The sequence below is a fragment of the Jaculus jaculus genome, chromosome 3 (assembly GCF_020740685.1).
Source record: "Jaculus jaculus isolate mJacJac1 chromosome 3, mJacJac1.mat.Y.cur, whole genome shotgun sequence".
Classification (NCBI taxonomy): Eukaryota; Metazoa; Chordata; class Mammalia; order Rodentia; family Dipodidae; genus Jaculus; species Jaculus jaculus.
Genome location: NC_059104.1, coordinates 92,507,480 through 92,534,149, shown reverse-complemented (window position 1 = coordinate 92,534,149; position 26,670 = coordinate 92,507,480). Strand labels below are relative to the sequence as shown.

Here is a 26,670-nt window from a genome sequence, read left to right as displayed (position 1 = left end):
ATTAGCCAGAGAGACTAACATTCAAAATACCTAAGTTTATGGGGGATACCTGCATCAAATCACCACACAGTCCCACCAGTAGTGAATGAAGGTTCCTCTTTCCCCACATCCTCACCAACACTTATTGTTATTTGATTTTTGAATGATTGCTATCCTGAATGGAATAAGGTGGAATCTCATAGTTGTTTTAATTTGCATTTCCCTGATGGTTAAGGATGTTGGACTTTTTTTTTTAAAGTTAATATTGGCTAGTTGTATTTCTTCCTGGCATCTCCTTGTCTTTACAGTTGACAACCTGACAGCTCATACATCCTATGAGATTTCTGCCTGGGCCAAGACAGACTTGGGGGATAGTCCACTGGCATTTGAGCATGTCCTGACCAGAGGAGTTCGCCCACCTGCTCCTAGTCTCAAAGCCAAGGCCGTCAACCAGACTGCTGTAGAGTGCACCTGGACTGGCCCCAAGAATGTGGTAAGGGGAGCAGAATAACAATTACCCAGTGAGTGTGGACCCTGGGCTAAGGTTAGACCATTGAACAGCCATAAGACTTTCTTCCCTACTGCCACTACTTCTTTCCTTACCCCTAACACAGGCCACCCATTGCCCCTGCAAAGTCCAGATTGACTCCCAGCATCCCATGCTCTTCTTTTTAAAAATACTTTACTTATTTATTAGGGTGTGTGTGTGTGTGTGTGTGTGTGTGGGTGTGGGTGTGGGTGTGTGTGTGGCAGTATATCAATGGGTGCTCCAGTCCTCTAGCCACTGCCAATGAACTCGAGATACATGTGCCCCCCTGACACCATGTACATCTATCTGGCTTATGTGGCTCCTGGGGAATCAAACCTAGGTCCTTAAGCTTCGCAGGCAAGTGTCTTAACCACTAAGCCATTTTTTCTAGCCCCCATGATCTTCTTAATCTCAAGAACTCTCATTGTCACTGTCCATGAGAGGGCCCTTCTTATACTGTAGCCCCTATGGCTCTGAGAACCCTTTCACTTGCCACCCTACCCATGGAGCCACAGGCTGTATTATGAGACTTCCTGTTCTGAGCTCTGAGTCTACTTAGTCCATCTGGAGCCTCATGGAGGCTCGCTCCTTCCTTCCTTCCTTCCTTCCTTCCTTCCTTCCTTCCTTCTTTCCTTCCTTCCTTCCTTCCTTCCTTCCTTCCTTCCTTCCTTCCTTCCTTCCCTCCCTCCCTCCCTCCCTCCCTCCCATTTGCACTTGCTTTCCAACCTTGGAATGCCCTAACTCCTCCCTTCTTCAGCTCATCTCAGTTAATCACCTCCATGGGGCCTCCTTTCTTTTTTTGACTAGTCAAGCTCTCCCTCTCCAAGACCTGCTGCTGCTGAGCAGAATTAAGAGGAAGTAATGCTGTTTCTGGGCTGGGGATAACCCTTTGACAGGTCTAGGCAGTCCTCTCCACTCTCACTACTCCTTCAGATGTGCACAGACAGTTAATTCAAGCATCTGTCTTCATGGGAAGTACTCTGTTCCTACCTTACCAAGAAAACTCCCTCAGCTCATACCTGATACCTCATAACTCAGCCACCACACCTTGCTACAAGTTTGGCCTTATTTCCACTCCCAGCTTGAGACTTTCAGCTTCCTAGGACTACCCACAGAAGTCACAGTGGCTTCATTAACAGGGGAACAGAAATGGTGCTTTAAAGTTTTTCTTTGCCATTAAGTGTCTATGACTCAGAACACCACGGTTTCTTCCATAGCAACAGTTTCATCAGGGGAACAGGCACTGCCATCTCCTGCAAATGAGATCCACCTTCAACGTCACTTCATCATCCAAAAGGCCTGCTGGAGACATACTCATTATCTGCATTGCAGGCAGCCTGAGGGCAGGAGGATGGTGACCCTTCATTTGTACTCACCCTCCTGGACTTTCCCCTAGTATTATTCTTACATCTCAGGGGCTGAGACTTCGTCACATAGCCTCCCCTACCTTTCAGCGACATGGAAAATGCAGATTCCTACTATAAAAGAAAGGGAAAGTTAGGGGTCTGTTGGGCACTAGCTATGCTTGTCCTTCTGCGCCACTCCACACACTGCTAAAGTCCCTGTGCCCACCCAGCAACTCCCACAGCCTGCCACCTCCTCAGCATAGCCACTGGGCTCCCTGTCCCTAGTCCTTGTTGGTGGAATATCATCCTCTTTGGTAGCCTCCCTCTTTGATGGGGCTTGCCATGCAGTCATTAGTATAGCTCTTGTGACTGACAGTTGTCTGTTTTTCACCACTGCCCATCTTTTCTTTCCTTTCTGCTTATGTCTGTGTCTGTGTGTGTGTGTGTGTGTGTGTGTGTGTGTGTGTGTGTGTGTGGTGTACGCACTTGTATATGTCCTTGCAGTGCACTGGGCTCTCACCTCTCAAGGGGTTCTCATGACTAGAGTAGAATGTTGGGTGTCCTCTCATATTGCTCTTTAACATGTTCGTGTTGGAACTAGAGTTTCTTACGGATACTAGAGCTTGCTGTTTTTCACAAGCCTGGGTGATTCCCTAGTCTCAGCTCCCCTTTATGGAACTGGTATCCCATGTGCTTGTGGCCACACTCAGCTGTTTACATGGGTTCTAGAGATTCAAATGGGTAGTTTGAAGACTGCTCAGGCCCTCATGCTTGTGCGGAAAGCACGCTTAACCACCGAGCCATCTCTCCAGCCCTTTCCTGACCATCTTCTTACCAGAACAAGGTGCTTGGCATTTGTTCGCCTGTGTAAGTACAGCACACACTTCCTGCCCATACTCAGAATTGCTGTCAATGTCATGAAGGCCTTTCGAAGAACTTTTTCCAGGATCTCAAATTAGCAATTTCAAGAAAATGAGGGCATTGTCCTGTGAGCTGATGGCATTTTCCATGTTCTACTTTACCAGGTTTATGGTGTTTTCTATGCCACATCCTTTCTGGACCTCTACCGAAACCCAAAGAGCGTGACTACTTCACTCCACAATAAAACAGTCATTGTCAACAAGGATGAGCAGTATTTGTTTCTGGTAAGTTTCCTATGCCAAAGAGACATGAATATCTGCTTGGGAAAGAGATGGCTTAGGTCCTGAGCTCCTGTACTCAACCCCAGAGTTGGGAAGCCAGACACCTGTATTTTAGGATGGGTGAGTGGCAGGAGGAAAGTTCCTCTTTTAAGCATCACAGCCACTTACACACTTGGAACTGCAATGCGGGGTTGACTGTGGCAAATGGGTCACAGATATGGGTACATTAAAAGTTGTTGTCTGGGCTGGGAGAGATGGCTTAGCGGTTAAGCGCTTGCCTGTGAAGCCAAAGGATTCCAGTTCGAGGCTCGATTCCCTAGGTCCCACGTTAGCCAGATGCACAAGAGGGCACAAGCATCTGGCATTCGTTTGCAGTGGCTGGAGGCCCTGGCACGCCCTTTCTCTTCTCTCCCTATCTGCCTCTTTCTCTCTCACTATCAAATAAATAAAAATAAACAAAAAAATTTAAAAGTTGTTGTCAGGGGCTGGAGAGATGGCTTAGCAGTTAAAGCACTTGCCTGTGAAGCCTAAAAGCTGATGTTCTAATTTCCAGGTCCCACATAAGCCAGACCCACAGTGACACAAGCCTGCAATGCTGCGCATGCACACAAGGGGGCACACACACCTGGAGTTTGTTTGTAGTGGCTGAAGGCCCTGGTGCACCCAATCTCTCTCTCTCTCTGCCTCTTTCTCTGTCTCTAATTTAAAAAAAAAAAAAAAGTTGTTGTCAGATACCAGTTCTAAGAATTTAACCTTTTACCTGTGTGTATAAATGATATATGGAAAAATATATGTGGACTATTCTTGCTTGTGATAGCAAAAGATACAATACAACTTAAATGTCCCTCAAGAGAACAGGACAAGTAATCAAAGAGAAGATAACTCCACATGTACTGATCCAGGAAAAACTTCATGAGCTGTATTATTGTGTTGGAAATAAAAAATATGTATGTTGTTTTCTTCAGAAAGAAGCCTCACATTCACATACATGCATATGCAATGAATATCTGTGTATGAATTTATATACATGCATATCTATGCTGTGCTTATGTGTACCTAGACATGCATTCATACAAACACATATAAAAAACTTACAAATGTCAAATGATCTAGAGCATTTGCTTTTTTGTGGTAGGGTTTCATTCTAGCCCAGGCTGACCTGGAATTCACTATGCAGTTGCAGGGTGGTCTTGAACTCATGGTAATCCTCCTACCTCTGTCTACCAAGTGATGGAATTAAAGGCATGTACCACCACACCCAGCATATTTTAAAAATATTTTTTTATTTATTTGCAAGCATAGAGGTGATAGAGAGGGAGGGAAGGAGAGAGGGAGGGAAAGAATGAGAGTGGCAGGGCCTCTAGCTGCTACAAACAAACACTGAATGCATATATTACCTTTTGCATCTGGCTTTCTGTGGGTACTGGGAATTATTGCAGTCAGGTTCACATTGCTGGTAGAAATCACCCAACCGAGAGCATCTTGTGGGGGAACAAAAGAGGTTTATTTGGCTTCCAGGCTTGAGGGGAAGCTCCACAATGGCAGGGGGAAAATGATGGCATGAGCAGAGGGTAGATATCACCCCCTGGTCAACATCAGGTGGACAACAGGGACAGAAGAGTGTGCCAAACATTGGCATGGAGAAACTGGCTATAACACCTATAAGCCCACCCCCATCAATACACTGCCTCCAGGAGGTGTTAATTCCCAAATCCCCATCAGCTGGGAACCTAGCATTCAGTGCACCTACGTTTATGGGGTACACCTGAATCTAACCACCATAGGCATTAAACCCAGATCATTACACTTTTGCAGGCAATACTTTAACAACTGAACCATCTCTCTAGTCCTTATATTTTTGTATTAGTAGAATTTTTAAGTGTGTTCATGTGCCATTATCTTGTTGGAAAAGTAACTCAATGAAGTTTTATGAGACCATGTTGTATTGTTTATCCTACATGTGTACTTCGGCCTTAGGTCCGTGTATTGATACCTTACGAAGGCCCATCTTCCGACTATGTTGTGGTGAAGATGATCCCAGACAGCAGGCTTCCACCCCGCCACCTGCATGCAGTCCATATAGGAAAAACCTCAGCTGTCATCAAGTGGGAATCACCTTACGACTCTCCTGACCAGGACTTGGTGAGTGGGTTAGGCACACAGCTTATCCTTAGCCTGCTTTGGGTGGGTGGAATCAAGTGGAAAAGTGTCCAGGAATGGGAGAGGAAATGCAGGCCTAGTGTCTGAGTTTAACAGATCTCTCCCCCACTTCACAGAAACCTCTATTTCTCTCAGCTGTCATTGGTTTGTCCCTCATCCTTGGCTGCCCACATCCTCCTCATTGACACTCTGAGACAGAGGTCAGAAAATGAAGGCCTATAGGTCAAATCCATCCTATGGCTTTTTTTTTAAAACTAATATTTCATTTGAATTAAATCAGACCTAATTATATGTGGCCTGTATCTGCTTTTATGGTACAGGCAGCATATTTGTGATGGAGATATGACCCCCACAAGCCTAAAGTATCTTGTCTGGAACTTTTCGGAGAGATTGTTGGCCCTTGCTAAGAGGAGGGACGTTGATCCTAGCAAACACTCCCATTTTCCCTTGCTCGGGGCTGCTATTGCCCTCAGTGTCTCATTGTAAATCTGGTTGCTGGGACTTCTCATGACTTGGCTTTTGCCTGGTAATTGTGTTTCCTGTGCTTCCTACAAGTGTCTGTGTTTCCCTCCCTGTGTGCGTAAGAAGCAGCATAGAGAGGGTGAGCTGAGCTCACTGTGCTTCAGAGAGAGTGGAGCACTTTCCCTATGGGCTTCTCTCTGAGGGCATCCGCAGACTGGTGGGAGTGCAGAGTGGGGATGCTGAGCTGGAATGCTCCTGCTTGTTCCAGCCTAGCTGCTGATTGGGCTTTCCCGGGAGACCTTTTTCCCCTCCCTTTCCCTTTCCTCTTCCCCTTCCCTTCCTTTCCCTTTTAATCTCATTGATAATTGTAAGTGTATATCTGCAGATGCAGACTTGCTATGACTATCAGAGCTCCTGCAGTACAGCCAGGCCATGCCTGTGGCTTCCATATTTATGTATGTTCAACCAACTACAGATTGAGCGTATTTGAAATAAAGCATTGTACCTGTATTGAACATGTACAGACATTGTCATAGTTCCCTGAATGACACAGTATGGCAACTGTCATACAGCATTTCCATTGTATGAATTATCATAAGGCATCTGGAGATGATTTCAAGTCTGCATGAGGATGTGTAGGTGATATTCAACTATGCAACTACTGTGCCATTTTATGCATGAGATGTGGTGTGCACAAATGTACATGAAGTGTGTGCACAACCAGCCCTAGAGCCAGTCCTCTGCAGATACCAAGGGAAGACCCCACTTATATTACACTGTCTGACATTGAACTATGAGAGTAAAAAGGGCTACATTTCTGATGACTACTTGAATTTTCCTTTTTTTTTATGGTCCTAGTTCTATGCAATTACAGTTAAAGATCTGATAAGAAAGACTGACAGGAGCTACAAAGTCAAATCCCACAACAGTACTGTGGAGTACACTCTGAGCAAGTTGGAACCTGGAGGAAAGTACCATGTCATTGTCCAGCTGGGGAACATGAGCAAGGAGTCTAGCATAAAAATCACCACAGGTAAGCAGGAGGGGCTCGAGGCCTCCTGGCACAGCCAATCACCCATGGTATTGCCAGCTGGATCCATGCATGGAGGCCGGTGGCACCACAGGACACGCCACTAGCCATGTTGCAGTAGAGCCATGCAGGTACAGAGTGCCTTCCAGAACAGGCACAGTTATGGAGGAAGTGATATTTATTGAAGCTTACAGAACCACTGGAAGTTCCATAATGGCAGATAAAGCTGGCCTGCCTTCACAGGACCAAACACACAGAAAGAAGCACAAGCCTAAAGCCAAAAGCCACACAGCACAGCACACTCAGGAACTCCAGCTAGGCACACTTTGCATATCTTTAGATTGAAATCCTAAACCCATCACCACACCTTAAGATCTGCCCAGTGATACTGCCTCCATCCAGCCAGGTGGCTGCAGTTGCAAACTACAAACTAATAAAACACTGAATATATTGAGGGCCATCTATTCAAACTACCACAGTCCCCCATCTGTTTCTGTCCGTCCTTAGATACAGGGGCTATAATTAGAATGCCTGTTTAATGGTTCCATGCCAAGCAGTGTGTGTCTTGTGTCTTTCTTCACCCAGTCCTCAGGGGTTAACATTATTCAACCTGTCTCTGACAGACAAGAAAATGGGGGTTCTTATGCATGGTCACTAACTACAGGTTGCTTTGTCTTTCATTTTCAGTTCCATTATCAGCACCCGATGCCTTAAAAATCATAACAGAAAATGACCACGTTCTTCTGTTTTGGAAAAGTCTAGCTTTAAAGGAAAAGCAGTTTAATGAAACCAGGGTAAGCTCCTCCTCCATGCTCAGTGACTTTGGAAAGCTAATTGAAATGGTGCTGTGGAGATGGGCTCATTAACAGCATGCTAGCATGTGTGGAAAAGAAAGAGACAAAAGTAGTGTTAGGGAGTGGAAGTGAAATTGGGAATTCAAGGACCGTTTTCTGAGGGATTTCTAATTAGTGAAATGTTTATACTGCCCATTAAACATAGGAATTTCTGTACTAAGCACTCTTTAGTCCTGAACTTGTCTTTCTTAGAAGAAAGAGAAATAGGTGGAAACTTTGCCTTGTTTTTCACAACTAGGCTGGGGTCAGTTTTAGAAACAAGCACCCCATCTTTCCAGACCCCTTGCAGGTAGCTGGCGAGCTGAACCACACTCTAAACCTCATTTGTTTTAAAGTAATTAGAATGAAGATGCTTGTTCTCTTGGTTTAGCTTTTGGCCAGCTAGTATTCTGTCTTCTGTGAGAGATAAGGAAGGAGACTGAAGCCTGGGAGACTTGCCACTGAGGTTGGACATGTTGGGTAGAGCTAGGTTGGCCCCCTTAACAGGAAAGCATGAGTCTAGCAGGGCCAGAATGTCCCAGCTGTGGCTACCTAGGGAAACAGTATGGACAAAGAGTCCAAGGTTTCTCCATAGTCACAGTTCAGTGCAAGAACTGAACTCAGTTCTAATTTTAAAATCCTTATCATGCTCACAGTGGTGCTGTTATGCTATCTAGATGGCCAACGTCCTTAAGATTATAGGATTGACTCAAAGCAGAAACATTCCAGTTTTGTAAAAACATTCCAGTAGCTACAAGCTGAAGAAAGGTCACTAGGAAGCTAATAGTACTCACATTAAGTCAGAAAAAAATTTAAAATTTGTGGGCAGGAGCTGGAGAGAGAGCTTAGTGGTTAAGGCACTTGTCTGCAAAGCCTAAGGACGCAGGTTTGATTCCCCAGTACATAGGTAAGCCAGATGCACAAGGTGGAGCATGCATCTAGAGTTTGTTTGTGGTGGCTGGAGGCCTTGGTGTGCCCATTCTCTTTCTCTCTCTCTCAAATAAAAATAAATAAAATATTTCAAAAACATTACAGGCAAAGCAATGGCTTACACAATAGCTGGGGAACTATACTCTGAAAACATAAACAGTTCAATCTTCTGGAGTGCTCTTTTGTGATACTTATTCAAAAACATTGAAAATGATCACATTTCTTGATCCAAATATTCTTCAAGAATTTTACTCTAAGGAAGCAATGCATTAAAATTTAATCTACATTACTTATGTAGTGTAGTAAGAAAGAGGAAGCCACCTAAATACCCAAGATAAAAGGACTATTGAAGTAAATTGTAGGTGGGAGACATTATTGTGTGATTATTTTCTTCATACCTTTATGTACTTTACCAATTTTTGCACCTTATCAATACCAGACAGTAAATGATAAGTGTTGGTGTATAAGCAAGAACACAGGGATGGAAGCCAGGCAGCCATTGGCAAGTCCAGTTTGGTAGCTAGTTGCCATAGTAGAGCCTGCTTGGGTGACAGAAGCTCATCTTCAGGTTGGGGTTGCAGTGGAGGGTGCCGGCGTAGCATGACCTCCTTCCCTCTCATGGCTTGGAGTCGGGCCACTGGAGTGTGGACTAGGAGGCAGACCGAGTGGTGGCCTGTGGGTAGACACAGGGTCAGTCTTTGGAGCTTGACACTGGAAGGTTGGAGGGCAGCAGCGAAGTTAGCCATGAGTTTAACCCAGCCAGCACTTTGGTCCAGGCTGTCACAGGGTGACTTTCCCTGGCACGCCAGTCAAGGACTTCCTGAAACAGTGTAGGAAGATGATTTCATCCTCCTCTCCAGTGAATAGGCTGTTCCACCTCCTGAAGTGTTTCTGTGTCAGGCTGGTCGGCGCTGGGATCACCTAAGGAAGATTGACAGTGGCCCTCCGACATTCTATTCTAGGGAGACATCTCTGCCTCTTCTGATTGTGAGTTCCCTGGTCCTGCCCAGCGCCTGAGGCCACTAAAGCCAGGATTCATACTAGTCAGATACTTCTGTTACTGTAAACTGTTACTGAACTGTCCTTGTTCTTTGAACATTAACATTGCTGGAGATAAGTGACTGCTACCTGAGACTTTGAGTCTGTGTTGGTTGGGATGGCTTTCTTCCGGGCCATCCTGCACTTCTTCTGTGTGCTCATGGGGGTGGGAAGCTCCTGTTTTCTTTTTTTAAAGAATTATTTTATTTTTATGTATTTATTTGAGAGAGAGAGAGGCAGAGAAAGAATGGGCATGCCAAGGCCTCCAGGCACTACAAATGAACTCCAGATGTGTGTGATCTCTTGTGCATCTGGCTATCGTGGGCCCGGGGGAATCAAACCTGGATCCTTTGGCTTTGCAGGCAAACACCTTAACTGCTAAGCCATCCCTCCAGCCCAAAGCTCCTGTTTTCTGAACCCAATATCTCAGTGGCAGTGTCAGAAGCACTAGTTATGTGAGCCGGGGATGTGGCTCAGTGGGTCTGAGCACTTACTGGCAAGGTATGAGGACCTCGGTCTCAATCTCTAGCACCTACATAAACCTGGCTGTGGCTGCACATGCTTGTGATCCCAGTCATGAGGTAGGTGGAGACAGGGGGATCACTGAGGCTCCTAGGCAATCTAAATGAAAACCGGGTGTTGCAGTCCGGTTCGCATTGCTAGTAGAAATCACCCAACAAAGAGCAGCTTCTGGGAAAAAGAGATTTATTTTGGTTCACAGGCTCGAGGGGAAGCTCCATGATGGCAGGGGAAAACAATGGCATGAGCAGAGGGTGGACATCACTCCCTGGCCAACATACAGTGGACAATAGCAACAGGAGAGTGTGCCAAACACTGGCATGGGGAAACTGGCTATAAAGCCCATCAACCTGCCCCCAACAACGCACTCCCTCCAGGAGGCATTAATTCCCAAATATCCATCAGCTGGGGACCTAGCATTCAGAACACCTAAGTTTATGGGGGACACCTGAATCAAACCACCACACCAGGGAACTCTGGGTTCAGTGAGAGACCTGGTCTCAAGGGAATAAGGTGGAAGGAGAATAGAGGAGGACACTTGACCTCCTCCTGTGGCCTTCACATGCCTATACTCACGGCATGCACATCTGCACACACACTTACATACTTGTGTATACCACATACACACACACCACCACCTACACACACGAAGAAAGAAAGGAAGAAAGAAAAGGAAGGGGGATTAGTGAGAAACCTAAAGTGCTTATCATTGAAAACCTGCAGTAAGGGGCTCACGTGCACTGTGAACCAGGACCAGAAGCCACCAGCTTCCTTGCTCAAGCCCCTGAGCACTCTTGTATGTGTTTGTTTGCAGGGCTACGAGATACACATGTTTGATAGTGCCATGAATCTCACCGCTTACCTTGGGAATACTACCGACAATTTCTTTAAAGTTTCCAACCTGAAGATGGGTCATAATTACTCATTCTCTGTGCAAGCAAGATGCCTTGTGGGCAGTCAGATCTGTGGGGAGCCTGCGGTGCTGCTGTATGGCGAGCTGAGCTCTGGTAAGTGGCCATGGTTGCCAGGCTCTGTCTCCCGTTCTGGGGAAGTGGCAGTCTGGTGTGTGGTCTGGGCTGATGGCCTTTCTAAAACATGTTTCAAATGCACTTCAAGCTCAAAAGAAAATCACTTCTGTGCCAGTTTCATTGGTACTGATTTAGTTGACTTCTTGGGTCAGGAGTTATGATTACAAAGTACCATATTTTGCGTGTAAAGTCCAGGAAGGGGAAAGTCTTGTTTATAAGGGGGCTCCATTTGGTAAACACATTAGGTATGTATGTTTCTTTACATGTTGCTGTGACCACACACTTGACAAGTAGCAACTCAAGGGAGGAAGGATTTACTTGGCTCCCTGTTTGAGGTGGTGCAGTCCACCAGGTCAGGGAGGTCAAGGCAGCAGGAGTGTGAGGCAGCTAGTTTCACCGTGTTGATAATCAGGAAGCAGAGATGAACACTGGCACACAGTCAGGTCCTTCTTTTATCCAAGTCCTTGAGTTTGGTACCACCCCCATTCAGGGTGAGTCTTTCCCCCTCGGGGAATCTCCAGAAGGCCTTCAGAGACACACCCGGAAGAAGATTCTAAATCCAGTCAAGATGATGAATATTAACCCATTACTGTATTAACAAGAGCTCACTTGTTTGTTTTCACAGGGCTTCTCAGAACTTTTAACTTGCAAATGCACTCTGTAATTCTGCACATCAATAGCTTACCTCCTTGTATCCACCCCCTGCAGACAGAGACCTGAATTTTGCCTGGAGTCTCCGTTTTGGGGACACACTGCTAACACCATTAGGTCACACTAGTGCTCTGTGAGGAAAGTCTGCTTACACTGTCGTGGCTTGGGCAGGATTTCAGCAAATGTCTTCCCATTGGATTTCTGAGTTAGATTTATTCCTGGCCAAGAGTTAACCAGGGCTCAAGCCTAAGTCTTGTGTTAGATTTGTTAGATAATTTACCACACAATGCTTTTTGGAGTGTGTGCCTTCAGAATTCACATCCTTCTCAAAGGGAGGCTCTGTCTTCTATCTCCCTTTGGAGAATCATGGCATGTAGGAGGCTCTGGGAATGCCCAAGAGAATACAAACAGCAGAACTATAGTTAATGTACCGTTTTTTAATAGTGCTGTATTTTTAAGCAGAACCATTTCCCAATCTGTGAGATACATGCTGGGGAAGAAACTGTCACGAGGACCCTGACCAGCTGCTCTTACAAAGCCAGGCTTGCTGGGAGCGGGCTTGGTCCTCTCGCTCCTTGGTGTTCCAGCTAGAAGCAGGCCTTTCTTTAATTCACCACAGTACAGTTGGGATGGGCTGGAACATATTAAGGTTGTTTTAGGAGTCTTTTCCTGTTCAGGAGATGAAAGAAGTTTAAATACAGACACGAATATCAAATTGTTAGATTCAGCTTGTATGTAATGACTACTCTCGAGCCATGTTCACATGAACCCTGGCAGCGTGAACCCTCGCGGAGTCAGGGAGCTGTCTTGCCCAGTGCATTTCCCTGACATCAGGAAACAGTCAGGGTCTATGGAGACCAAGACCTTGGACACTCCATTCTTTCTTTGGAAAAACTGGCTGCAAAACTCCATTTTCCTGTTCCAAATTCAGACTTGCCCCAAGAACTTTTCCAGGCTGACCTGCAACACACTCTGTAGCCCAGGCTGAGCCTGAACTCATGGTGATCCTCCTCCCTAAGCCTCCCAAGTGCTGGGATAGAGGGGCATACCACCATGCCTGGCTTTGCCCCAAGATTTTGTAACACAAAAAGTGTCTAGCCACTTTCAAAGCCATGGTCCCTCTTCTAACAGAGTGAAAGATTGGAGATGGTTCTGTCTCAGAACCCCATTGGTGTCCGTATGTATTAGTGAGTCACTGCAAAGCCCACAACTGTTTAGGAAAACCATGGGAAGGTGGCATCTTTGTAAGGTTATAAACACTTAAATGGCTTTGCAGAAAGCTTTAAAAAATGTCAAATGGAAATGGAAAGGTTGTTTCTTTCTCTTTTTCACTTAAGCAGGAAAAAAATCCCTCATAAAACTTCATGAGCTGTTAAGTCTGTATTGTAGTCAAGGAATCTCGTTTATATCACTTAATGGAGCTTCAGGTAATTGCAGTTCAAAGTGACTTTGGTGCCAAGTAGGGGGAAATAATTGCAATCTTGTTAATTAGTGGTCTGATTTCACATCCTTATGTAAGGCAAGGCAAGTGGTCTTAAGTAATAATGCTAATGAAATCAATGTTGATACCCCAACAAAGGTCTCCTTTCTAAGAGATTATCTAAATAACCAACAAGGCAGTGATTAGGAGTCTAATGTAATTACCGTATTTGCATGTGCAAGGCCCGTGGTCTATCTACTCAAGGCAAGTAGTCAGGAAACATTCAGGCATCACACAGGTGTAGGAACGCATCACACCACAGTCAGACGGTTGTGGCCCTTCCTGGCTCGGGCTGGGTTTTGTTAGTGGGTGGGGCCTGGAGGGGTAGCCTGGTTCACCCTTGGGCCCTCGTTGGGAAGCTCACCAGTGAAGGTCTTACCTTGCAGGTGGAGATACAGCAGCGGTCCAGGCTGCCAGGTCCACGGATGTTGCTGCTGTGGTGGTTCCCATCTTGTTCCTGATCCTTCTGAGCCTAGGGGTTGGGTTTGCCATCCTATACACAAAGCACCGGCGGCTGCAGAGCAGCTTTACTGCTTTCGCCAACAGCCACTACAGCTCCAGGCTGGGCTCGGCCATCTTCTCCTCTGGGGATGACCTAGGTAAGTGACCAGGAACGTCTGGGGCACAACTCACAAAGCTTGTGACCTGATCAGGAAAAACCTCCTCTAGCTCATCCTTACCTGAGAGAAGTCACTCCTTAGTGATCCCACTGCCCAGAGCTATACCAGCTGAAACCCTTACCTTTTTAACTCCTAAATTAAAACACCACATTGTCTTCAATAGTGTAGTTCTGGCCTGGAGTAGGGAAGAAGTGATAGAAACTTACTTTGTACAAGAAGGAATGCTAAACAGGGCATTGTGGCACACACCTTTAATTCCAGCACTCAGGAGGCAGAGGTGGGACGATCTCCATGAATTCAAAGCCACCCTGAGCTAGAGTGAGACACTACCTCAAAAAAAAAAGAAAGAAACAAAGAAGAGATGGCTTAGTGGTTAAGCACTTGTCTGTGAAGCCTAAGGACCCTGATTCAAGGGTCAATTCCCCAGGATCCACATTAGCCAGATGCACAAGAGGGTACACACATCTGGAGTTCGTTTGCAGTGGCTGGAGGCCCTGGTTTGCCCATTCTCTATCTCTTTCTCTCTCTGCCTCTTTGTCACTCTCAAATAAATAAAAATAAACAAAACAAACAAACAAAGCTAAGCCCTGAGCTTTGGATTCTTCTACACTATCAGAAACATTTCCAGCATGTCCATCAGATCCCAGTCTCCCTCCACCCATCTGGAGGTCAGATCACTCTGTGGAGGCAAATTAGAACAGAAGTGACAGCCCCAGCTTCTGTGAGAAGCCCTGCTGTGTGGCTGCTGCTGCTTCCAGTGTCTATTGCAGCCTCTCCTCTGTGTACAAGTTACACATGGCATGGGAAAAAGGAGGACATCTTTTTTTTTTCCATCCCTGTGAGAAGTTTTTGCATGCTGAAAGCCCGAAACACTAAGAGCTAGTAGACCACGTGATATAATAAAGTGGGTATGATAAAGACTGTCCCAAGCTTAGACTGCTAAATGCGAGTGTCTGTTTTTACTGTTTTCTCTGAACTTGCTATCATCATTTTTTCTGCTTATAAAGACATGTGCACTTTATGTCCTGATCGTAGGTACTACTTTCATTCCTTTGTCTTTTCAGTTCCCTTTCTTACTTAATCAGCAAGTATCCAGACCACCTTGCATAAATGGGGTGCTTCTCTATTCCCCTCTACTGGGGCCAGCAGGAGTTAGCTTGTTCTGATGTCCTAGAGTCACCATTGAATGGTGCTTGGCAGGAGTCTGAACAGGACAGCCATTAATTTTTGGAAGCTGTTCTCAAAAGTTTAAATCCCCAAGCCCCTTTTCCTCAGAGCGGTTTGGGTTCAAAAGAGAAAGCACACAGTGATGATTCAAATTCGAGACCCCAAACCTATTTAGTCTTTGGGCAGGTGATGACATTTGCCTCCCTACAACTTTTCCTTGGCTGAGTTCAAAGTACCATTAAAACTGAGGTTGTGGACTGTAGAGGTGGCTTAGCAGTTAAGGAGCTTGCTTGCAAAGCCTAGGGACTCAAGTTCTACTCTCCAGTTCCCATGACAGCCAGACATACAAAAGTGAGTCAAGCACAAGGTCACACATGCCCACTAGGTGCCATAAGCGTCTAGAGTTCAATTGCAGTGACTGAGGCCCTGGCATGCCAATTCTCTATTGTCTCTCTCTGCCATTCTGTTTCTTGCTCTCTCTAAATAAATAAGTAAGTGAATAAATAAAAATAAAACAAGGTTGGTCACCTAGGGAAGGAGAGAAGGTGACCTGAACATGGCAGAGGGAAGCTAGCTGAGTTTCAAGACTGGTTGAGTTGGTGTCAGTGTAGCTGGGGCTATGACAGGCCTGAGGGTCGGCAGAATGGTGGCGTGTGGGGTTAGGTAAGTGCATGTTGAAACTCACCAAGACCTGACTGTTTTGTCTTTAGGGGAGGACGATGAAGATGCTCCAATGATAACTGGATTTTCAGACGACGTCCCCATGGTGATAGCGTGAAAAAAAAGCTTTCCTCATTAGAAACCAAATGGTGTAAATATTTTATTTGATAAAGATAGTTGATGGTTTATTTTAAAAGATGCACTTTGAGTTGCAATATGTTATTTTTCTATGGGCCAAAACCACAAAAACAACAAAAAAAAAATTAAAAAGCAAAGAAAGGAATGACTAAACTTTGTAGTATCAACTGTGAACTTCAAGCCAGGTTGATTTTAGTAATAGCCACATTGCTTTAACTTGACATTGATGTCTTCTTACAGGGCTGTGCTTGCTGGGCATGCTTTTAAGTCTGTGAGATAATTTTGATTTAATAAATTGATCATTCTTTTTATTTTTCTAAGACACAGAAATGTATTTAATAAAAACTTCAAGAGAGAGCGATGGTTGGAGTCCATTCTCCTTGAAAGTATTCAAATTTGAAATTTTGTTTGGATTCAGTTTACATGAAAGTGTTAAGATGTCTTTTGGAGGAGGTTCTTTTATGTTGTTTTGTTAATTTATTGGGACTCTACATAAGGCCAGGCTTCAGTGATCGTGTGACACTGTGTGTATTCAGAGCCTCTTGCTCCACAGGCTGTGGGGTGGGGAAATGAAGTGCTTGCTGCCATTCCAAAGCCAGCCTCTTTTCTCCACGTGAGTGTCTTGTTCAGGTCTTTGGCAGAAGAAAGCCTGGAGTCGGTGCCAGCCTCCAGGTGTGCATGGCCCCTGCGGGCCAGGGCACTTCTCCTCTGTGGTGGATGGGCTTCTCTGTATATGCCTCTGGACTGCATGAAGCTTCAACTGGTACCCTGTGATAACACTGTTTTCTTACACTCTGGGATCATTGTCATTGTAATAAGGATTTGCTCTAGTTGTGCAAGAAATTTCTAGATCTGTGTCATGATGGATCTGCTGGCAAATGCAGTAATGTGATACTTCCATTTTCAGTTTTTGCTTCATTTTATTATTTTTTTTTTCAGTTACCACCAAAGAATCTCAAATGTTAAATTTTATATTGGGGCTGAGCCACTAAATCATCCTCAAAATTCCATGCTGGTAGATGCAATCAGTTTGAATTTGGTCAGTGCCTTCCCTGGAATTCTTTTCTTTCTACTTTCTCTCCTGTGCCCCCACCCAACCTACAGAGAGAGCTTGCGCGGCGATTGAGGGGAATTAAGCCTTTGGCCACTCCATCCCGCATGCAGAGGGAACAACTCTAGAGTTGTTCATTTACTCTCTCTATTAAACAAGATGTGTTTCCCCCTTTCTGTCATATAAGTGCAACCCTTGTATTCCAGTTATGGTACTTGGAAGTACTGTGGCCCCATGCCCATGTTTTAGATGTGGCCCGTGCAGGTACTGATGTCTAGCATTATTGTCACTTGTACTGTATGAACAGCCTCACTATAGAATTTCCTCCCAGCCAAGAAGCGAGCTCTGGGAGTTTGGTCCTTTGTATGCAAGCTTTGTAAAACCCAATCTCCCTTTCCATGCAGTGTGTCATCTACTCATGAATGTTGTTTCTTTTAAGTGAAAGCATCATTCTTTCTTGGGTTGAAATGTAGTCTCCTTTACCAAATCATTTAGCAAAATAAAGGAGCCAATTAAATTTTTAGTTAAAAATTGTTATTTATCCATATATGTATATTTTTTAGATGAGGAGTGTTTTGATCTCTAGATATTTAGTGTGCCGTGTGGGTAGGCCTTAGTTCCTGTGCCGTGGTGGGAGTGATATGTCTCCCTGTGGCTTGTTTTTCTCTTCTTTCGCTCACTCTCAGCCCCCCCCTTTCTCCAGATCGGGGTTTCTTTGGCATTATCTTTGTCTCGCTTTAGAGTTGTTGTTGTGTTTTCTTCAGTACTCCTACAACCCTACCACTTCCACTTTAATAAACAATTCCAGTAGCTGAAAGATTTATAGTCTGGTGGGAGGCAAGCCATTTAATCGAGCCATGAAAAAGTATATTTTTCTTCTTTTCTTTTTCTGCCAATTTTTTGATGGCATTTGTAAAGCTGGTGTAAAGGCTCTGAGATGTTATTTTCAATTATTCCATAGGCAAGGCTTTTTTTTTTTTTTTTTTTTTTTTAAACAGAGGATATGTCTCGGTCAGTAACCTGAGATGTTTCTGAGTATCCAGGCCTGTTTCCAGTGCCTGTGGATGCTTAGCCCACAGTACTGTACAGACCGGCCGCCACCCCTCTCCTCGGAAGGTACACTGTGCTGTTTAGAAACAAGTAGCCTTGTAGGGCTCGAGTATTTTATATACACAGAAGCGCTGAGGTCCTGAGGACTAAGCCAGATAGATGCAGCTATGTGTAAATTGTATATTTTTGTGAACTTAAAAGCATGCACTCCTGCTTCCCTCTATGTAATGTTGTAGGGGTTTTGATACCTGTGCTGTCTGCATAAGTCCAGAGTGCGGAGTGACAATAGGAAATGAAAACTAATGCTTTATGCAGCCTTGGAAGGAGATGGGTAATTTTTCACTGTCTTTTCTCTGGAGTGCACCATAATGTCAGGTGTTGGCTTCCCTGTCGACCATGTGGAAGCTGAGCTTTCCGCTTTCTGTACTGAACACTCGGAGCTGAGACACAGGTCCACATGTGACTGCCATGACAAAGGAGAGTTCCTTCGAGGAGTGGCTGCATCTGATCAGACCTGGGCTCAGACAGGTGAGAAACTCCGGCCCTGCCCTCTGGCTCACAAGCTGAAGAGGTCGCTATGCTGCTGGACACCTGAGTGGGCGCTTCTGACTTTGGGAAGAGTGGTTCCTCCAGCTCTACCGCTGACTGTGTCACTGGGGATATTTGTGGGCAGGCAAGGGGACACACAGTTACATGTGTTCTTTCCATCCTGTGTGACCCACTGGAATACACTTTATTCTCCAATATATAAAATATTTACTTCTGCAGGCACTGGCTTTTTTTGTGGGGGGTGCATAACTGAAAAGAGGAAGTATGGTGAGATCCTTACAGGTTAGCACCCATGTCTCCTTGGCACATCCTGCCTTCTAAGGCCACCCAATGGTCAGCGTATCCAGTAAGACTGTATTCCCAGGGCAAACCCCCCATCTCATCAGGTTTGATTGTCCTCTGTCCCACTTAAGGGAGCTGTGGTGAGTTCCTCATAATTCTTTTCCTTTAGCAGAAGGGTGAGGGGGTTTCCACAGCAGAGAACCAAACATAGCAGCAAACTGAATGTCATCCCTGTCGTGACTTTAGGAATTGACTCTAAAACCCTGTGCAGAATCTTCACTTGTATTGGGACTGTATCTTAGGATTCCTGGTGTGTTAATTTTCTCAGCTGGAGTGTGTGCTGCCTTTCAGGTACAATTTTTGTGTAATAAAACCCAGAACATTAAGTTTATATAGACTACTTTCTATGCAAGACTGAGATGGAGTAGATAGCAGGAGATGCGTCCTGTCGGGCACGTGGACATACATGTTCTCAGCAGGAGCACCCCGCTGGACATAGTTGGAGGAGGATTGGCTGCATATATGTTTCTGCCCACTAACTTTGAGCAGCTGTGTTGGGAATTAGATCATCAGAGCCGCATGATGACCCAAGAGTGGTACTGGTACCATGTGTAACAGCCTCAGTGGACTAAGCATGGATGCGGAAGTGAGACATTTCCCTCAGATAACTCATGACACTTTCTACTTGAGACTCTGGTCAAGAACTATTAGAAACCTTAGGCAATGTCAGAAGCATTTGCAGCAAAATAAAGGCCTGTTCTGCTCTTATTTAAAGTGAAACACTGTACACATTTTTCTCTCCAAATAAAATTAGGTGTTTTTAATTTCAGTTGCCTTGGCAAAGTTTCCAAGTCACTGATTTCTGCTGAAGATTTTACTATATTGTTGCACAATTTTAAGGTAATTTTTGTTTTAATGTCAACATTTTTCACTGAATAAAAATTTAACTGAGTCAAAGAAAAAGTGTCGTCTCTTTGAACACCCTCTCTATATGTGCATCTTCAATTGTTCTTTTGAGTGCAATAAAGATGGCTAACATGGTCTCCAAACACAATGTGATTTGTCTCTCTGAGAAGGATGTTACGTCATAGATGAGAGAACACTGAGGCCTGGGATGATTTTGTGAGTAACAAGCTGGTCTCAGATGGTAGATCCTTGAAGAACATGATGTTTTATATTGTGGTGGCTGTTCTGAAGTAAATAGAATTATTCTACAGGGGTGGCAGTTAACATGGGTCCCTAGCAGCCAAAACTATGTTTGTGAGAGACCATTTGCTAAGAAGACATGAGTCAAATGTAAGAGCAGAATGCGTGGCTGAGCAGAAACACTGGGTGTCTCAGAGCACTGTGATAGACAGTGAACCCTGGCAAAGGGTGGCATTTAGCTGGTAAGGACTAGTAAATGGCAAGTACACTGATAATTTGGTATGGGAGGCTATGGAATCTGGGGTAGGACTTGTTGCTTTTATTTAGAAATTGAACTGAAACAAAGCTCTTATGTATGACCACCCAGCTTCATGGGTAAGAGGGAAGAGGCACAGAGAGGTCAATTAACTGGAGAAACCAGAGAGTAAATGCCTTCAATCCTAGATATTTCTGACCCTAGATTTGTTCTTCATCACTATGGCAACAGCTTCGTGCCACCATTCCATGTCAGAACAAACAACTGAGTCCAGAACACACTGTACCAAGAAATCCTAAGGAGAGATCTGCCACGTGGTCATGGCCTAAACTTCAGTTCTCAGACCTACATAACTTGTCACCTAACCCACAATAGTGGATTTTTCTCTTGCAGCCAAACACCACTTGACCAACCTCATGAGACTGGTATGCAACATCACAATGTCCAGTCAACATTCACCATAGAAGCCAGGTATGGTGCCTCATACCTATAATTCCAACATGCCAGAGGCCAAGTTAGGAGGATCACCATGAGTTCTAGGTCAGCCTGTGGTAGAATAAGACCCTGCCTCAAAAAAAAAAAAAATCTCCATGGAAAACTCTAATAGAATGTCATGTGGCCAGTGCACACTCACCCTATGGGGAGATCTGTCTAGAAGCCAGTCACAATGAGGTGACCACTTAGCATGGGTGAAAATGAAGTCAAAGGGGCCTGCACTAGACTAGTTGTTAGCCAATAAATAGTGAATTGATGACAAAAGGAGTCAGTGTGCCATTGAAACCTTCGTGTTACAGCATTTTTAACCTTTTTTTTTTAGGAATGCCTGCCCATTGGGGTCTGGTACTGGTAGCGCACTTGTCATAGTTTCCCTGCACAGGACCGGGACATTGCACCTATCTGTCAGTCTTACTCACCATTAGCTGATAATTGATGCAGCTGGACTGTGTTAGGATGGAAACTTCAGGCTTGAAAACCACTGGATCTACATTATCTTGCCCGTTGTGGGTTAATTTGAATGTTTAATTCTAGTGATACTTCCTGAGTCCTAGAGCCACATGTCCATGAACCCTAGCACCATTCTGACTTCATCTGTCACCTGTGGTCATGTGTTTCCCCTAGCCTACAGAAAATTAAAGCCAGGAAGACCTACTGAAGGCAAGTTCCTGGAAAGCAACAGAGGAGACGTAAAGAGCCTTAGGTGTTTGTTAGTGATAAGGGAATCCAAATGCTCAGACTGTTGGGGCCACTTAGCACAGGGCAGTCTTACACACTAAATAGCCTATCTGATTAGAGGAATTAGAGTTGGTTCCCTTCTTTTGAGCCCCTATTCTGTGCTACTCACTACACCAAACTCTATTTCATAAACACTTTGAATTCTAAAAAAAAAAAAAAAAAAAAGGACCCTGTGACTTAGGTATTAATCTTGGCTTTAAAAGAAGGTGTGGGTTGTTGGTGGAGAAATGGCTAAGTACTTAAGGCACTTGCCTGCAAAACCTAACAACTCAGATTCAATTTCTCAGTACCTACATAAAGACAGATACACAGTGGCACATGTGTCTGGAGTTCATTTGCAGCAGCTGGAGGCCCTGGTGCACCCATATTTTTCTCTCTCTCTTTCCTTCCTCTCTCTCTGCTTGCAAATATATATATATATATTGGTTTTTTGAGTTAGGGTCTCACTCTAGCTCAGGCTGACCTGGAATTCAGTCTCAAGGTGACCTCGAACTCATGGCAATCCTCCCACATCTGTCTCCCTAGTGGGATCAAAGGTGTGCACCACCATGCCCGGCAATAAAAATATTTGTTAAGAGAGACAGTTGAAAAGCAACTCTGAGCTCTAACAAACAGTAACATGGCAGAGTCAAGATAAGCTGGCTGAATTCCATTCTTAAGCTTGTGCTGTTAATTACCATGCTATTTTGCCTTGACTATGAGAGAGGTGCTGTCTGTTTAGGGACTCCAAGAATACAGGTAATAGATTTTTTTAAATGTTCCCACTAGAAAGATTTAAAATGATGTTTGGAAACATAAAGAGGCATATTTTTTGCAAGTCATTTATGTGGAACATGATATTCCTTACTGAGGGTAGAGCAATGAAGCCTTAAGAGAAATGGTAATGTTTTTGTAAATATTCCCATACTGAGGAACATAGAGGATTCTTTTGCTTTGCAACAGTCCAGTGAAGTTTTACCAAATCCCTTTGCATCTTCAGTGAGGATTTCAGTGTGCATTTTGTTCACTCCTATGTGCACAGTGGCATGCCGTTACCGTGTGCTCCACTAGGGCAGTGGTAGGACTGGCATGAGACCATTAGTGTCCCAGCTGAAGGGTGGCTGCCCTTATCATCCAGCCTTAACTGGCTTTGATGGTAGCATCCTATTATTTTTTTTTTAATATGTGTAAAGGAATATGAACCTGAAATAATTTGCAACAGAACAATGATGCTATGCTTTTTAAAATGCTAATGTTATCATTGTAATGTCGCAACCCTATTGAATGCCAAATGACAACTGGTAACATTTGGGAATATTTGTATGAAAACAATGACATTGCCTACTTAAAACTTGGCACCAGCAAACTTTGAGGAAGAAAAAGACTCAGATTTAAATGTAAATCAGCCTTTTATGAAATTTGCCCTTTGGGTGTATGCCGTTCTGTGAAGCCTTCAGGATTGATGAAACGAAGAGGTTTCATAATTAAGACTTATTTTTCAATCCCTTTCTGGTAGAGGCAGAGCCAATTAGTTACCCAGGGATGGCTCCAGTCCTGGCTGCTGCCAAACTGTCTGGGTGTGCATGCACACATGTACTTAATGGAATCTATCACAGGCAGTAGATAACAACGTACGAACATCGGGCTCATGGCTACAGAAGTACACAAAGACCCCCAGCCTTCTTGACTAGTCCTGAGAATTAGGACATCTTCAAAGGAGGGAGTCGTAGTCACACCAAGGTGTTCCTGGGAATGTGTTTCAGACGCTGGAAAGAAGCCCCCTCCAAGGTGGTCCTGAACTCCAGCAATGACAGTACTGTAATTGCCACATGGCAGACCCTCTTCTGAGGCTTTCTCATGCTTTAAATCATTTAATCCTCACCACCCTTTTAAAGAGGCTATTCTCATGTCATGAAGAGGAAACTTAAGACATTTGCCCAAAGTCACTGTAGCTAGAAAGAGGCAGACATGGGAGGCCAGGTAGCTGGGTTCCTGACTGCTGAGCCTTAGCACAGAGTTCCTCCATGTGACCTCTCTGACAGCACGGGTTTGGTTGTATACGCCAGGGCTTTGTGCTAACCAGCCGGTTTACCATTTGAAATAATGCTCTTTGGCGAGAAGGGGATTACACGAGGAATTTGTCCCCATTATAGAAATTTGAGGAAAATGAAAGCTCCAAGAGGAAAATGAGATTTCCTGGTAATCCCAGAAATAACGCCTGTGAACATCTGGTGTGTGTCTCTTTATCAGTTCTGCAGGAGCAGTCATGCCCGCTTACCGTTCTGTTGTAAGCAAGTCCATGCGGGGAGTGTGCCAATTTTCTGCTACTTCTTGTTTCCAGTGAGCCTGCAAGTCTGCTATGAGGTGTTCAAAGCCCAGCCCCATTGTCCCCTTGGTCCCTACAAAGTGCTTTGATGCAGACTTACTTTGAAAAGCAGTGGAACCAACAGACTGTCACTGTGTTGTCCCCTGCACATCCCCTTCTCCTATGGTTACAGTCAAGTGTCTTGAGTCATTGTTCATGCTAAGGGAGCTCATAGGAAGATTGCTTCTAGTCACCTCTCTGGATCACTGAATTTGTATTTTGCTTCTGAGAAGATAAGAGGACCAGCTCTGAATATACCCCCCAAAGAAGTAGAGAATGTAAATGGACCTAAAAGCAACATACATTGGGGCACAAGCAGAAGGTGAATCCCAAACACATTGTCACAATCAGCATTTTTAGTATAAAAGGAATTTGATTGCCACAAATGAATCTCAACCCTGGGGAAAAGGAGGGGTCTGTTTAAACGTTGTTAGTAGCTAGGTCGTAGGATTCTAGTGATGGGAGAGGGAGAAGGAGGAGGGGCATGAAGGGTACTTAGTGTAGGGTGGTGACTATGCTTTCCATTTCAGCTGTGTGGGGACTGAAGTTAATGGTTTTCCTGAGCATCACATAGTAGCATAGAGCTTATTGGGCCAAAGTTGGAGGGTATAGAAGGTGGAATCCATGCACATAGACAGCGAACCCTTTATTGGGATGTCATATGTCTATAGTTTTTTGGCTAGTTATCAATCAGGGGACGAGATAATCTTTAGGATCAGGAAAGTGCTTAGAGAAATTAAAGATGAAGAGCAACAAGATCTAAAACTCCTTGATCAGTAGGACCCCTGGTCATGGATTCCTTGGCAACAATCATTCATTAGGTACTTTTACTTTTGTAACCAGTCCTGTATTAACAACTGGGGATACGATGTGTAATAAGATGGGTATGATTCCTGTTTTCTGGGGTAATTTATAATAATTCCTCAGGGCAGAGGTCCTGTTGTCAAATTTATGAGGATAGTACAAATTATTTTATAAGTATGTATTATTATTTCCAATCAGGGACAGAGACTGAGAGAGAACACCAGGGCCTCTTGCCACTGCAAGTGAATTCCAGATGCATGTGCCACTTTGGGTATCTGGTTTTATGTGGGTACTGGGGAATTGAATCTGGGTCATCAGGCTTGCAAGCAAGCACACTATTAATTCATCTCTCTATCCCTGTACAAATTATTTTATAAAAGAGGAAATGGAAATTATGAATGTTGAATAATTTGCCCCAAAGCCCAGCTAATCAGTTAGCTAACAGTCTCAACCTTAAAGCCCTGAAAAGAGACCTCCAGTTGTCTGTGGGGCGAAGTGGTACAGTGTGACATCCTGCCAAAGACATAGCCTCCAACTCAGCTTCTCAGAAAACCTCTATAAGGAGGAAGAGTGTGTGATGTTGGATGCTTTCAGAATTTCTGAATAACATAATACTTTATTTTCTGTGCTCATTTATTCTATGTAGACTGACTCGAATGGAAGCAAGGGTTGAATGAAGCAGTATCCTATAACCTAGCACTACTATTTGGTACTTGAGAGATGAAAGCTGATCTAATAACTTCAGCAAACTATACAAAGGTAGGCAATCTTCTTGGTTATGAAACACATAAAGAATGAGTTTTAAATAGCTCACCCTTTTCTACTGCCAGAGTTTCTCACCCTTGCTCCATTTTTGTTGCTGGGATCAAACCCAGAGTCTTGCGCATGCCTGTCAACCGCTCTACCGCCAAGATACACCTTTAGCCCTTGAACTCCCTGTCTTAACGGGCACAAATGGTCAGTCCGCCTTAACCACCTCATCTGGAACACTGTAAGATACTTCATAGGCAATGCAAGCTTCTGAAACATAAATTGGATTGATTTTTCTCCTTGCTCTGAACTTCACCGTGGGATTTCTTCTTTTGCCTTATCTTTGAGATAGTTGTAGACATACCTAAAGCAAACAGCAGCATCCTGTGACCAAAAGACCTGAATAATGGCTAGCATGAGACAGTCTTTCGGAGGTCACTCTCGTTTAAGAGGCATCTTAAACTTATGTATGATTGCTCTTCATCCAAATTTTATATATATATTCTAGAAGTGATTCTTATAGCCATCAATGGGAGAGTGTGTTAGCTTTCTATCATTCTGACAGAATACCTGCAATGGCTTAAAATAAGGAAAGGTTTGAGTCATTCATAAGTTTCAGTCTGTGATTGGCACTGTTACTCTGGCTTGTAGCAGCCTGGTACATCATGGCAGCAGAGAGCAGAGGAGGATGCTCAGCTCATGGTAGCTCAGAAACGAGAGAGAGAGAGAGAGAGGGAGGGAGGGAGGGAGGGAGGGAGGAAGGGGGTGGGTTTCAATAGCCCCTCAAGGCCACACCCTCAATGACCTAACTATGTTTCTCTAGGAACCACTTTCTTAAAGCTCCATTACCAAAAAATAAAGAGAGAGAGAGAAAGATGGCTTGTGGTTAAAGTGCTTGCCTGAAAAGTCAAAGGACCCAGGTTTGATTCACCAGGACTCACATAAGCCAGATGCACAAGGGGGTGCATGAATTTGGAGTTTGTTTGCAGGGGCTGGAGGCCCTAGTGTGCCCATTTTATCTCTGTGTCTTCAAATAAGTAAATAAATAAAAATAAAAGCTCCATTACCTTCCAAGGGGTTGGAGATCTAGCCTTTAACACATAGACCCTTGGGGAACAATCTAGTTCCAAATTATAGCAGAGACTGTCCAAAATGTTACCTTTCCATTTTCAAGAGTATAAGTTATCCCATCCATGGAGTTAGTGAACCTGGCAGCAACAATAAAAAAGTGAGGACCACTAATTTTACCAAAACATGGGGGGACTATTGTGGAATAAAACCTGCTGCCTCTCAGCCCTGAATGCTGAGTTTGCAGAAGGATATAGGGGAAGAAACAGGATAGGCAGAATCCTTTCAATTGCATGCCCTCATTTGTTACATTTCCATGGAGCTTAGAATAATCTTGAACACAGTAAATTTGTTGAATGAATGGAGAGATGAATTTTCCCGGTCTTGAAGAATGAGTGTGTCTTGGTCAGCTTCACGTTGCTAGG

The 26,670-nt window shown here is 44.3% G+C and overlaps 1 protein-coding gene across 2 annotated transcripts in view; it reads left to right on the top strand.

Moving 5' to 3' along the window:
- The window catches only part of Sorl1 (sortilin related receptor 1), a 181,478-nt gene extending 162,443 nt beyond the window's left edge, over window positions 1-19,035 (top strand). For both annotated transcript variants that reach the window (XM_045145521.1, XM_004667350.2), the window contains exons 41-48: window positions 288-472; window positions 2,880-2,999; window positions 4,974-5,138; window positions 6,477-6,651; window positions 7,336-7,442; window positions 10,783-10,975; window positions 13,514-13,726; window positions 15,625-19,035. In XM_045145521.1, the coding sequence (XP_045001456.1) occupies window positions 288-472; window positions 2,880-2,999; window positions 4,974-5,138; window positions 6,477-6,651; window positions 7,336-7,442; window positions 10,783-10,975; window positions 13,514-13,726; window positions 15,625-15,692 (1,226 nt within the window). In that variant the 3' untranslated portion in view covers window positions 15,693-19,035. The remainder of the gene's footprint in view (window positions 1-287; window positions 473-2,879; window positions 3,000-4,973; window positions 5,139-6,476; window positions 6,652-7,335; window positions 7,443-10,782; window positions 10,976-13,513; window positions 13,727-15,624) is intronic.
- Window positions 19,036-26,670: the final 7,635 nt, after the last annotated feature.